The 13,416-nt window shown below is 39.5% G+C and overlaps 2 protein-coding genes across 4 annotated transcripts in view; one reads left to right on the forward strand and one right to left on the reverse strand.

The window, feature by feature from the left end:
- The window catches only part of si:dkey-72l14.3 (Glyco_hydro_56 domain-containing protein), a 137,003-nt gene that overhangs the window by 47,776 nt on the left and 75,811 nt on the right, over positions 1-13,416 (reverse strand). For all 3 annotated transcript variants that reach the window (XM_057819062.1, XM_057819053.1, XM_057819055.1), the window contains exon 4: positions 2,017-2,163. In XM_057819062.1, the coding sequence (XP_057675045.1) occupies positions 2,017-2,163 (147 nt within the window). The remainder of the gene's footprint in view (positions 1-2,016; positions 2,164-13,416) is intronic.
- On the forward strand, positions 8,609-9,675 carry LOC130905558 (tigger transposable element-derived protein 1-like). Its single transcript, XM_057819089.1, has 2 exons — positions 8,609-9,542; positions 9,620-9,675. The coding sequence occupies exon 1, from the start codon at positions 8,754-8,756 to the stop codon at positions 9,360-9,362; it is 609 nt and encodes a 202-aa protein (XP_057675072.1). The 5' UTR covers positions 8,609-8,753; the 3' UTR covers positions 9,363-9,542; positions 9,620-9,675.

A 13,416-nucleotide genomic window follows, 5' to 3' on the forward strand; every position in this document is an offset into this window, starting at 1 on the left:
ACTTTGGATGTCCGAAACCTGGTGAGAGGGGTTTGACACTCTTCCTCTGTGGGCATAATTATTGCTCCCCAGCTACATGCCTGTACAATGGGGTTCACCATGGTGTAGCCTCCCTCCGTCTTTGGGTGGGGAACAGACAATTGTTTGTGCCTATGCACCAAACACTCAACTAAAATGACCCACCTATTTTTAAATTTTTTTTTTTTAAAACAAATTACGTCACAATGGAAAAAATGGTGTCAGTAAAAAAGTCACAGAGCTCTTCCTCATAACTATCGCTTAATTGTATTATATTTCTTACTGTCACATTTTCTCCAATACGTTAGATAAGCGATCCAAACAAAGAAAATTAAAAAATATATATACTAAAAGGGTAAATAAATGAAAAAGAAAATCTCGACCACTCCTTGATGTCTGCAATTTCTGCAGACATCTATGTATCACACATGCATATAAGACAGTTTTGAAATTTGAATTTTTTTCGTACCATATATATGGCGGAAAACACAGACAAGGCTGAAAAAGCAGTTTCTGCTCTTGCACACCTCTTTAAAATAAACTGCTGTATTTATAGCCAAAAGAACTGTTGCATTTGATAGAACAATATGTCTATATGCTGCCATAGCAGAATCATGGCGCAATAAGCCCCCGAACTATTTTTGATTTTTCCGTTTTACCCTGGAAACCCCCGTTTATAGACGTCACGCAACCGCTTTTGTTTCAACCCAGCCATAAAACGAAGGTAAGTAATTATATTTATAATTCAAAATGTCTGTCATTTTTAGCTTAGAATCATTAATTGATGTCTAATATTTCGTTTTTAAAAAAATGACTTTAATGAATTATTCACTTGCATATTTTAAACTTTTAAACAAATGACGTCACAATGAAAAAAATGGTGTCTGTAAAAAAGTCACGGATATTTACCTCATAACTATCGCTTAATTGTATTTTTTTTTGTTTCTGGCACATTTTTTCCGATATGTTAGGTGATAAATAATCTATCCAAACAAAGAAAAATTGGAAGAAAAAAAAACATTTAAAAAGGTAACTATACGAAAAAGAAAATCTCAACCACTCCTTGATGTCTGTGATTTCTGCATCGCGACCCTTGATATAGTACCATGTTTCACCCATAAAATCCCCCCAAAATCCAGCTGTGGTAATTCACAGCTGTGTCTTGGCACTCAGTGATACATGCTACATGGACGTTTTGGATCGAAACGAGGTAAGTACGCGATAATATCTCGTTAAAGTCATGGCGTCTGTAATTCTGCTCTCGCGTGTTCTCACCTCCAGATAGGGTTTTGCTGTTTGAAAATTTGTATTTTTATTCAAAAATGCCTTCCTGTTCAAAATTTTTCTTCCCCCAGAAAATTGAGATTTTAAGCTTTCCAATGATGTAACACACATGCATATAGGACAGTTTTGAAATGTGGCCAAATTGGGGGTCTCACAGCCGAACTTCAAGTTACCAGAGTGTTTTCTACCATATACAGTATATGGCGGAAAACACAGACAACGCTGAAAAAGCAGTTTCTGCTCTTGCACCCCTTTTTATAATAAACTGCTGTATTTAAAGCTAAAAGAACTGTTGTGTTTGATATGCTGCCATAGCAGATTCATGTTGCAGTAAGCCCTCGAACTATTTTTTATTTGTCTGTAGGGTTTTGCTGTTTAAATTGTTTTTTTTTTTCCAAAAATGCCCTCATGTATATTTTTTTCCCCCAGAAAATTGAGATTTTAAACTTTCCAATTATGTATCACACGTGCATATCGGACAATTTTGAAAGTTGGCTAATTTGGGTTGTCTCAGAGCAGAACTTCAAGTCACCTGAGTGTTTCCCGCCATATATATAATGTACAGTATATATGTATATGTATGTATATATTACATACATTGCACTATTACTACATAAAATGAAGATGTAACTGTACATTTTTTTTTGTCCTTTTCTCTTCACCTATCCAACTTGAAGCGTGACAATGAGTTTACAAAGCACACACATTTCCCACCTGAGACAGAAAAGTGTTCGTGGAGGCATATACACTGTTGACCAGTGGGAACACAGGCAGATCGAAGGCCAGTCCGGTCAAAGAGGACACTCGCAGTGCTTCCTGGATTTGACTGGATAAATAAAGCTTTCCTGCAGAAGTTCCGCCCTAAGTGAAGAGCAGTCAGGTTAATACAGTTGTTGTCCCATGGAAATTTGCATACAACAAGGTCGCAGATTCACTACTAGTCTTTGGCTCTTTCGACAAACATAGTAGATGACGGTTTGAGCAAGTATTGTTTTTGGCAGCTCTTTTTAATTTTCATCTTAGTCTTCGTCTTTTGGAAGATAATACTTATTAGTCTTAGACATATTTTAGTCATTTCAAAATGTGTTTGTCTTCGTCTAGATTTTGTGGACGAAAATTCAACAATAATTTTGTTAAGTTTTGGTCGACGTTTACTTAAAATGTTTTTGTCTGTATAATGCTAGTTTTTGTCCAATAATAAGGACTACAAGGACAACGGCAACTTGGTGAAAAAATATACACAGCAGGAAAACGATACATTATTTTCAATTAATCATACCCACCTGGACAGCAGGAACTGAAGGTAATAAAAGTTGTTCAACAGTTTAACAGGATGCTCGGAGTTAAGGCAGAGTTCCGCGACAGACCTGCGCCATCAACGAAGACCCGATTTACGACCCTGCGCCGTAGCCTCTCTGGCTCCTTCCTTTTTTTCTGACTTCGAGTCACGTCAACGCGTGTGACGTGGTGGAAATGGACTATGATTGGTCCGCTCAGACTGTTGTTTCCGGTTCAGCGCGAAATCACCGGCATTGTGTTACATGTGTAACATAGCTTTGCAGACCTCGGACAAAACGCTGGAAAACGCTCGACACCAGTTTGAAGCTAGCCACCACAGCTAGCTGGTGTCCGCCCGCAGCTAGAACTCTCTATGCGGCATCAAAAGTTGGACAGACCGTCTTCTGCATAGCCTGCGCTTCAACATTTGTATGATCAACATTTATTCAATGTTGATGAGCTGAAGATCAACATTCAAGCGTTCCATCTTGCATTGTTTATTAATTTTTTCTCCGTTAAACTAGACACGCAGAAGTCAACAAGCATGCCCCCAAACCGTACAAACATAACACCACACCCCTCTAGTGGCTTGGCGGTGAATTACAGTGCAACGTGTCACTTGGCCGGAGAACCATCGAATGTCGAATGACGCCGTAGTCGCTGCGCCATCAACGCAACGCAGGAGCATAACTCAGGTTTTAGCATTAGCCTAATGCTAACGCAAACGCTATGCTAACACTACGAGATACATTTAGTGTGTGGTGATCACTCAGCACAGACCTTTAAAGGCTAAAGCAATATTCCCTCTTGCCAAGATAAGAAAACCAATCTTACTGTGTGTGCTTATAAAAAGACGACACTGGTGAGTTAGGAGGGACGCAGCATCTCACATGAGTTACACAACCAGAGACTGCTACGATGAAGCCAAACTACATATAGCAGTGGTCTCCAAACTATTCCACATAGGGCTGCAGTGGGTGCAGGATTTCACTCCAACAAAACAAGACCACACCTTTTCACTAATCTGGTGTTTTATAATTGGAATCAGTTGATTGCAGTCAGGTACTGCTTGTTTTAGTAGAAACCACATTGGTTAAAAGGTCTGTGCTTGATCGGGATGAACAAAAACCAGGACCCACAGCGGCCCTCGAGGACCGGTTTGGAGACCCCTGACATATAGAAATATATTGTGAATATGTGACGGAAACTATGGCATATTTTCGTTTTGTTCTCGTCTCTTTAGACGAAAACTGGCGTTTGTCTCGTTATGTTTTAGTCTCCTAGGACACGTTTTTAGTTCATTATGGTCTTGTCATCATCATGAAAAAATTATTCGTCGACGAAATATTTTCGTTATCGTCATCGTTGATAAAAACACTGGTTTGAGCTTTCCATGATAATTAAACATTTTTTTTTGATTGATTAATTGCGTGCAGTAATTTTTTTGATTGATTGATTTCGAGCAGTAATAACAAAAAACAACAAAAGTGAGTGAAAACAAATAATAATAAAAATAACAGGTGTATTGATTATAAAAAAAATAAAATAAAATAAATACATATTACATGCTTAAAAAGGCGTGGGAAGAAGCCGAGCTTTTTTTGGTTCCCACCCCCAATTCAATCTTTAAAAATTCAATGAGAATACAGTCACTTCCCAATATTGACATCATCATCACTATCACCATCGCCATCATCGTCGTCAACACCACTGTCACCATATATTAATTGTACATTAAAAAGTCAGGCGGCACGGTGGCTGAGTGGTTAGCACGTCTGCCTCACAGTTCTAAGATCAAGGGTTCAATCCCGGGCTTCGGCCTTCCTGTGTGGAGTTTGCATGTTCTCCCCGTGCCTGCGTGGGTTTCCTCCGGGAACTCCGGTTTCCTCCCACATCCCAAAAACATGCATGGTAGGCTGGTTGAACACTCTAAATTGCCCGTAGGTATGAGTGTGTGCGTGGATGGTTGTATGTCTCCTTGTGCCCTGCAATTGGCTGGCAACCAGTTCAGGGTGTCCCCTGCCTACTGCCCCGAGTTAGCTGGGATAGGCTCCAGCACCTCCGCGACCCTCGTGAGGAAAAAGCGGCATGGAAAATGAATGAATGAATGAATTAAAAAGTCATAATATATGTAATAACAGCTTTACTGGTGCTCATGGTGATAACCATTGTTGTTGAGATGTGTATTATTCCTTATCTAATATTATTTGGGTACCTGCTGCCAGAGGGAAGCAACCCCCATATAACAGGATAACTCATTACTACGTGTTCTAGCTGTGCATTAAAAGACAAGATTTGGGAACCTGTGCCAAGGGGTTGGCCTCCAGCATCAGAGCTTCCCTTAGCCAGCCCTATACCCCAAGTTATACTGACTGTGTAGACATATAAACATTTGCATCCTAGCTTTCTTATATAGATTTTTAAAACTATTTATTTTAACTATCACTATCAGCACCAGCATTCTGTTTTACTCAAAGTATTGTTCAAAACAATAAAATCAAGACTCAATTATATCAGCGCAATCGTGACAACGCCAAGAAGGAAGATGACAGTTATGGCCACAGCAATAATGAGAACGATGGCAACAACAGCCATGATAACAGTAATGTCATCATTGATGACAACAAAACACTTATACGACAACTGTACTAATCATAATAATTACCCAATCATAGTAATAATAGTTGTAGTGATCATAATAACACCAATAATATAATCTGGATAATAATAGGGTTAGGGTTTAGGTTTAGGGGTTAGGTTATGTATAAGTAACTATCACAAATGTAACAATTATTGTACATAACACATGTAGTATTAATATATATACCCAAAACATTTAGAGACCACTTTCTGTGAATTGTGACCAAACCTGATGTTTATAAAACAATTTTAATCCCTGGATACTTTGGCACTGCTTTTATTGTAAATCCAGACTGTTCTTGAGCTATACCCCACATACAGACACACAGAATCCTTTATGAGTAGTATAAAATTTTAGTAGTGAGAAGTTGGCAAATGCTCTCAAATTATGAGATTGCTCTCACACTGTAAAAATACATAGTAAATTGATGGGTAATAATTTCAGAAATAATTTCTGAAATTTCTTTCAATAAAAATATAGATGTATAATATTTTACAAGATCATTAAATCTTAACAGTTTGGATTGAGTAAATAAATTATGGGTGTGATCTAAAAAAAACCACTTGATGTATAATCCGGATTGCTTGTTTCTATAATGTAACTAATACCCCTTTCCCACTGGCCAAAAAACCCGTGTCAACCCACTAACAATCGGCTTTTGGTGGCAGGTGCTGCGACCCGCCTCGACCCGTGTTAATAAACCCGCCAAGCGACCTACGTTAAAATCACCTCGGCTCAGATCGTCATGCAGTGTGAAAGCAAAACCCTGGGTCAACAGTCAACACCCTAATCTACGTGGTGACGTACAGTGCCTTGCAAAAGTATTCGGCCTCCTTGAATCTTGCAACCTTTCACCATATTTCAGGCTTCAAACATAAAGATACGAAATTTAATTTTTTTGTCAAGAATCAACAACAAGTGGGACACAATCGTGAAGTGGAACAACATTTATTGGATAATTTAAACTTTTTTAACAAATAAAAAACTGAAAAGTGGGGCGTGCAATATTATTCGGCCCCTTTACTTTCAGTGCAGCAAACTCACTCCAGAAGTTCAGTGAGGATCTCTGAATGAGCCAATGTCGTCCTAAATGACCGATGATGATAAATAGAGTCCAAATGTGTGTAATCAAGTCTCTGTATAAATGCACCTGCTCTGTGATAGTCTCAGGGTTCTGTTTAAAGTGCAGAGAGCATTATGAAAACCAAGGAACACACCAGGCAGGTCCGAGATACTGTTGTGGAGAAGTTTAAAGCCGGATTTGGATACAAAAAGATTTCCCAAGCTTTAAACATCTCAAGGAGCACTGTGCAAGCCATCATATTGAAATGGAAGGAGCATCAGACCACTGCAAATCTACCAAGACTCGGCCGTCCTTCCAAACTTTCTTTTCAAACAAGGAGAAAACTGATCAGAGATGCAGCCAAGAGGCCCATGATCACTCTGGATGAACTGCAGAGATCTACAGCTGAGGTGGGCGAGTCTGTCCATAGGACAACAATCATCGTACACTGCACAAATCTGGCCTTTATGGAAGAGTGGCAAGAAGAAAGCCATTTCTCAAAGATATCCATAAAAAGTCTCGTTTAAAGTTTGCCACAAGCCATCTGGGAGACACACCAAACATGTGGAAGAAGGTGCTCTGGTCAGATGAAACCAAAATTGAACTTTTTGGCCACAATGCAAAACGATATGTTTGGCGTAAAAGCGACACAGCTCATCACCCTGAACACACCATCCCCACTGTCAAACATGGTGGTGGCAGCATCATGGTTTGGGCCTCTTTTCTTCAGCAGGGACAGGGAAGATGGTTAAAATTGATGGGAAGATGGATGCAGCCAAATACAGGAACATTCTGGAAGAAAACCTGTTGGTATCTGCACAAGACCTGAGACTGGGACGGAGATTTATCTTCCAAGAGGACAATGATCCAAAACATAAAGCTAAATCTACAATGGAATGGTTCAAAAATAAATGTATCCAGGTGTTAGAATGGCCAAGTCAAAGTCCAGACCTGAATCCAATCGAGAATCTGTGGAAAGAGCTGAAGACTGCTGTTCACTCTCTCCATCCTCTCCATCCAACCTCACTGAGCTCGAGCTGTTTTGCAAGGAAGAATGGGCAAGAATGTCAGTCTCTCGATGTGTAAAACTGATAGAAACATACCCCAAGCGACTTGCAGCTGTAATTGGAGCAAAAGGTGGCGCTACAAAGTTTTAACGCAAGGGGGCCGAATAATATTGCACGCCCCACTTTTCAGTTTTTTATTTGTTAAAAAAGTTTAAATTATCCAATAAATTTTTGTTCCACTTCACGATTGTGTCCCACTTGTTGTTGATTCTTGACAAAAAAATTTAAATTTTATATCTTTATGTTTGAAGCCTGAAATGTGGCGAAAGCTTGCAAGGTTCAAGGGGGGCGAATACTTTTGCAAGGCACTGTACATTTCCTCTTCTTTCTGTTACTAAGCATTTATTGGGGTTTGTTTAAGGATTTTTCCCCTAACCTACTGTATATCCTAAACCCCCACCCACCCATCAAAAAATAAGGCTCTTGCGTGACGCATCATAACAACATACCAGTTGCCTCCCATTTAACACACCCCACACGACTCCTTTCAATTTCAAAATCAAAATTCACGTCGCCTCAGCACAAGCAGAGTGTTGATCCTTTGCTGCATTTCGACCATTTTGAGGGAAGTAAAAAGCATGAAAACAGAGAACACAAACGGAAAGGAGGCTTACAGTTTGCTCTGCATTGTTTACTTCCTTGAACTGAATGAATTAGGTCGCATTTGTCGACGCGCATTTTAGCGTGGTGACATCACGTAACCTTACTTCACGGCTGAAGAGGTGTGGCGGGTTAGACGGGTGAAAAAAAAAAAAAAAAAGACACGGCTTTTTTTTGTCAATGGGAAAGGTGCCAAATGCCAATTGCTAGTGGGTTGCATCGGCTTGGAAAAACACGCGTTGACCCACTAGTTTCAGTGGGAAAGGGCCATAATAGATTTATTGCACTTTGGTAGGTGTTTCCCCATACTTTGACACAATATAAAAAGAATGGGAGTACCAAAGTGCAGCATAAAGTACGAAGTGCAATTACATCAAAGTAATGTTTTGCTTTATTTATGATTGATAGACATTTGGCGATTTTTTATTTTTATTTTTTGTATCTGATATGGGGTTTCCATGACAACTTGTGATCAATGCTAACACTCAGAAATTTTGCTTCATTTATATTTTCAATTGGTACACCTTCTATCGTTATTTGCAACTCAGAATTTGTTATTACATGACCAAACAATATTGCTTTATATATATATATATATATATATATATATATACAGTGGTACCTCTACATACGATCACTTCGACACACGATCTTTTCGACATCCGACGTAAAATTTGAGCCGCCATTTGTTTCTACATCCGACGAGTTGCTCGAAATACGACGATTTACGGCAGCGTCGTGATTGAATTGGTTTCGCTGAATACCGCAGCACGGCGGGTTTTCTTTAAAAAAAAAAATCAACATGGGTCCCAAGGTCGTTGGTAAAAGTGAGGGGAAAAGGAAAAAGGAGATGCTTACAATTGAAATTAAGAAAGAGATGATTGAAAAATATGAGCAGGGTGCACGCGTTAGCGAGTTGGCTCGACAATATGGCCGGAATATGTCAACAATTTCGACGGTCATCAAGCAGGCGGAAGCTATAAAGAAGGTAAACGCCTCCAAAGGGACTACTATCCTGTCGAAACGTCGTGGCGTTATTTTGGAGGAGATGGAACGCCTTTTACTCATTTGGATTAAGGATAAAGAGATCGCTGGTGATTCAGTCACTGAAGCAATAATCTGTCAGAAAGCGTGCGCTGTTTATAATGACTTAAAGACCGCACCTGAAGGGAACGCGGAAGTGGAGAGCCATCTCGCCGCCGAGGAAGAATTCAAGGCTTCTCACGGTTGGTTCGAAAAGTTCAAGAAACGGACCGGTATTCATTCTGTTGTTCGTCACGGGGAGGCTGCAAGTTGTGACGCCGAGACTGCCAAGGAATTTGTTCAGCATTTTGAAAACATTGTGGAGGAAGGAGGCTACATGGAGCTGTCTCGGCCGCCTCCGTTCGCCATGCACCCTAAGTTAAGGTGACAATAAAAGAAACCTTTTTTTTTTTTTTTTTTTTTTTTTAATGTTTTTTAAACTAATTTTCGTTTTACATGTGTCTAATGTGTTTGTTAAAGTAGAACGTGGCTCGCCGCATCCTCCCTCGGCTCGCCGTATTCCCTCCTCCTGCAACACCCGCTGTCTCGTTCACCACTCTAAATCAAGGTGAAAAAAAAAGGCTAATTTTTTTTTTAAACGAATTTTCGTTTTACATGTGTCTAATTTAATGTGTTAAATTACAGCACGGGCTCGCCGTGTCCTCCTGCAACATGCGCTGTCTGCTTCGTCTCCATTCACCGCTTTTACATTAAGGTGACAATAAAAATGCTTTTTTCAAACCACTGATTGTTGTTATTATTATTATTATTACGACTTTTATTCATAATTTATTTGTTTTGCTTTGTTTAATTGCTATTTGTAATAGTACCAGCAGTATTTATAATGGATTAGGTTGGGTTTTTGGGCTGTGGAACGAATTAATTGAATTACAATGTATTCCTATGGGAAAAGCCTGCTCGACATACGACCATTTCGACTTACAATCAAGGTCCTGGAACGGATTAACTTCGTATGTAGAGGTACCACTGTATATTTATTAATCTACGTCATTGGGGTGGCGTGGCTCAGTGGTAGAGTAGTTGTCCCCCAACCCAGAGGTTGTGGGTTCAGTTCTCCGCCCTGATGAACTTGCCTAAGTGTCCTTGAGCAAGATACTGAACCCCATGTTGCTCCTGGTGCTGTGTCACCAGTAGGTGGATGGCGAGATAGTGTAGAGCGCCTTGAAAGGTGGAAAAGTGCTATAGAAGTATAACACCATTTCTTTATGGCTTTTAGTTCCTTATTTATGTTAGTAACAAGCTCGCTACAATTAATACCACTATAGAGTTTGTTGGTGCCGTCACCAAATAAATTTTAATGCATGAGATACGTCGAAGATATCCTTTATGTATAAAATGAACAGTTTTGGTCCCAACACAGACCCTTAAGGGACACCACAGCCAATTTGAAGGGTGCCAGATATGTTCTCGCCCATCTTAACATACTGTACCCTTTCCATTAAGTAGCTTTCTACCCAGTCTCCAGCCACACCACTAAATCCACATTTTTCCAACTTATTTAGTAAAATTAAATGATTTGTTGTGCTGAATGCCTTTTTAAGATAAAAAAAAAAAAAAAAAAAAAAAAAAAAAAACACCAATGGCCTGTTTTTGTTTTGTCTATTGCATTCGTGATTTCTTCAAGTTTGTCACTCATTGCCATTGATGTAGTTCTTTTAGTTCTGAACCCATAATGTCCCTCATGTTTTATCTGATGTTTTTCAAGAAACTTTTCAAATTTAAAATTGAATAGTTTCTCAAGAATTTTTGAAAACTGGGGCAATAGAGAAATTGGTCTGTAATTGGAAAAACAATGCTTGTTATCATCTTTGAATTGTTGAATTACTTTTGCAATGTTCATCTTTCCAGGAAAACAACCAGTTAGGAATGATAAATTGAATTTACTGTATATATGCCGAGGGTTTTGCAATATTGATATCATGTGAACGCAGTTTGACCTAGACTCAAGATGGCCGACCGCATGAAGTGCTAAGCTGTACTCTCTGCCAAACCTCCTAAGTATGCCATCATATCCAGTTTGATCACTGACCAGAACCATAATAACCCGGATTTGCCTGTTGAGGAACTGATAGAGGATTTGAAACCTAACGCATCTTCCACCATAAAAGCGTTATGCCTAGCAACAAATCCGAGGCTAAAGTCACCCGAGCTAAAATGAGCTCAGGCGAAATGGAATCTCGAGACATCGGCGAATCTATCGCAGCTATAACTACAACTATACATATACAGCTATAACTTCTTGAGCTACAACTCAAGAAGCTCGATTTACTCGAGCAACTCACAACAGATGTCAAAGAACTAAAGGAGTCTGTGGAGTTTAACAACTCGCTCATCGAGATACTAAAGGCTGACAATGCGTCTATTCGGGCGGAAGTGAACAATTGTAAAACATTTGACAGCTGAACTCCAAAAAGATAAAATCAACATGGCAAATTCCATAATTGATTTGCAGTGCCGAAGCATGAGAGACAACATCATTATACACGGACTTGCAGAAACAAAAAATGAAACTCACCAAAAATCAGAAGAACTTCTTAAGATGTTCCTTGTCAACGAGCTGAAAATGAAGCCCGAGGACGCCGGAGCGATTCGCTTTTCCAGGGTGCACCGCTTTGGGAGGGCTAAAAGTGACCAACAGCGGCCCCGTCCCATTGTGGCTACAGCCGTTGACTCCAAGATGAAGTCTGCCGTCATGTCGAGGGGTAGAGAGCTAAAGGGCACCAGCTACTCCATCGGCGACCATTTCCCGCCGGAGATCATGAACACATCATGACGGAGGTTGCTACACCCGATCATGGCCGAGGCAAGGAAAGCCAAACAGAGCGCTCGTCTGTCCATTGACAAGCTCTACATCGACGGCAAACTTTACACGAACCCCCGATTAACTTACTGGCTTAGTAAAGGAGACAAAAACATTATGCCTAACTTCCAAGAGGAACAGTCCGTCAAGATGTCACATGCGGCCGCCCCGCAAGTGTAAACACAGACGCATGGTGATGACGTCTCCAGATCGCGTCTCTGCCACCATGACAACTGAGGACCCTGGAAGACGGTTAATTTCCTACACTCTCTCTTCTCCATCTTCTCTCATCAGTCCTCATCTTCTCTCTCACTCTCTCTTCTATTTTATTTACTACTATTACTATTATTGTTTTTTTTTTGTTTTTTTTTCAATTTGGCTAAGGAATTGACATAAATACTACTTAACTGACCTGAACAGAACAAGGCTCTCCTTGTTTGCTTGTCTGCTCTGTGGCAATATAGTTTGGTAATGTTCACAGAGGATTACTATGAATCTGAGTGTATGGCAGTATGTGTGTATGGTGGCTGGGTCGTCTTCAAAATGGATGAGTATATGTATATTTACATGTTCATAAGGATGTATGTTGATTACAGGATTTCAGTAAATTGCACCAAGTACTTTATTAATGGTATTTAATGAATTAGACAGCGAAGGAGAGGAAGTGACACAGTGTAGTGAATTATTATAGAAACATAAGTTGCAAACAGTATAAACCTGAGCAACTAAAAGCATTGACGAATAGGAATAATTGTTCATTCCTACATCTAAATATCAGAAGCCTGAACAAGCACTATGATGATTTAGTTACTCTTCTTACAAGTACAGGCTGCAACTTTGTTGCAATAGGTTGTAGTGAAACTTGGTTGAATGATAGATCATACATTGACATCTTAAGTCTTAATGGTTATAACTTGTTTACCAAGAACAGATGTGGCAGATCTGGTGGTGGTGTGTGCCTATATATCTCCTCTGCATACAATGTGAATGTCTGTGATGATATTGTCATAGCAGACAATCATAGTGACTCCCTTTTTGTTGAGAAAAGTGGTAAAAACAGGAAGAACCTTATTATCGGCGTGATCTATCGTCCCCCAGACGCGGACCTAGAAATATTTAGGACCAGAATGGAGGAAGCATTATTCTATATAAACAGCAAAAGCAAGAGTTGTATCATCCTGGCGACTTCAATATTGACCTCTCTAGGGATGCTACTGCTCAAAATGAATTTATAAATGTATTATATTCTTCATCCTTCTACCCTACAATTAATACCTATACCAGAGTCACTCAATCCACAAAGTCAATTATTGATAACATCATCACAAATATTCAAAACTCTACACTTACGTCTGGAGCCGTACTCTCTGACATTTCGGATCACTACCCCATTGTATTATTTGCTGACCTTCATATTAAATCATCACCCAAATAGCATGAAATAAAAATAAAAATATTAAATGAAGAAACTATGTATAATTTGAGTGAGGATTTGAAGGACAAGGCATGGAATAAAATATACAGTTGTAGTGATACTAATACTGCATTTGAGACGCTTACTAAAGAAATAAGTGACTCGATTGAAAGGACAATTCCTGAAAAAAGCATCAAATGCAGCACA

This window comes from Corythoichthys intestinalis, chromosome 2 (assembly GCF_030265065.1).
Source record: "Corythoichthys intestinalis isolate RoL2023-P3 chromosome 2, ASM3026506v1, whole genome shotgun sequence".
Taxonomy (NCBI): Eukaryota; Metazoa; Chordata; class Actinopteri; order Syngnathiformes; family Syngnathidae; genus Corythoichthys; species Corythoichthys intestinalis.

What these genes read in the sequence shown, in the direction of transcription:
- LOC130905558 (XM_057819089.1), top strand. Translation starts at nt 8,754, where the DNA reads ATGGGTCCCAAGGTCGTTGGTAAAAGTGAGGGGAAAAGGAAAAAGGAG.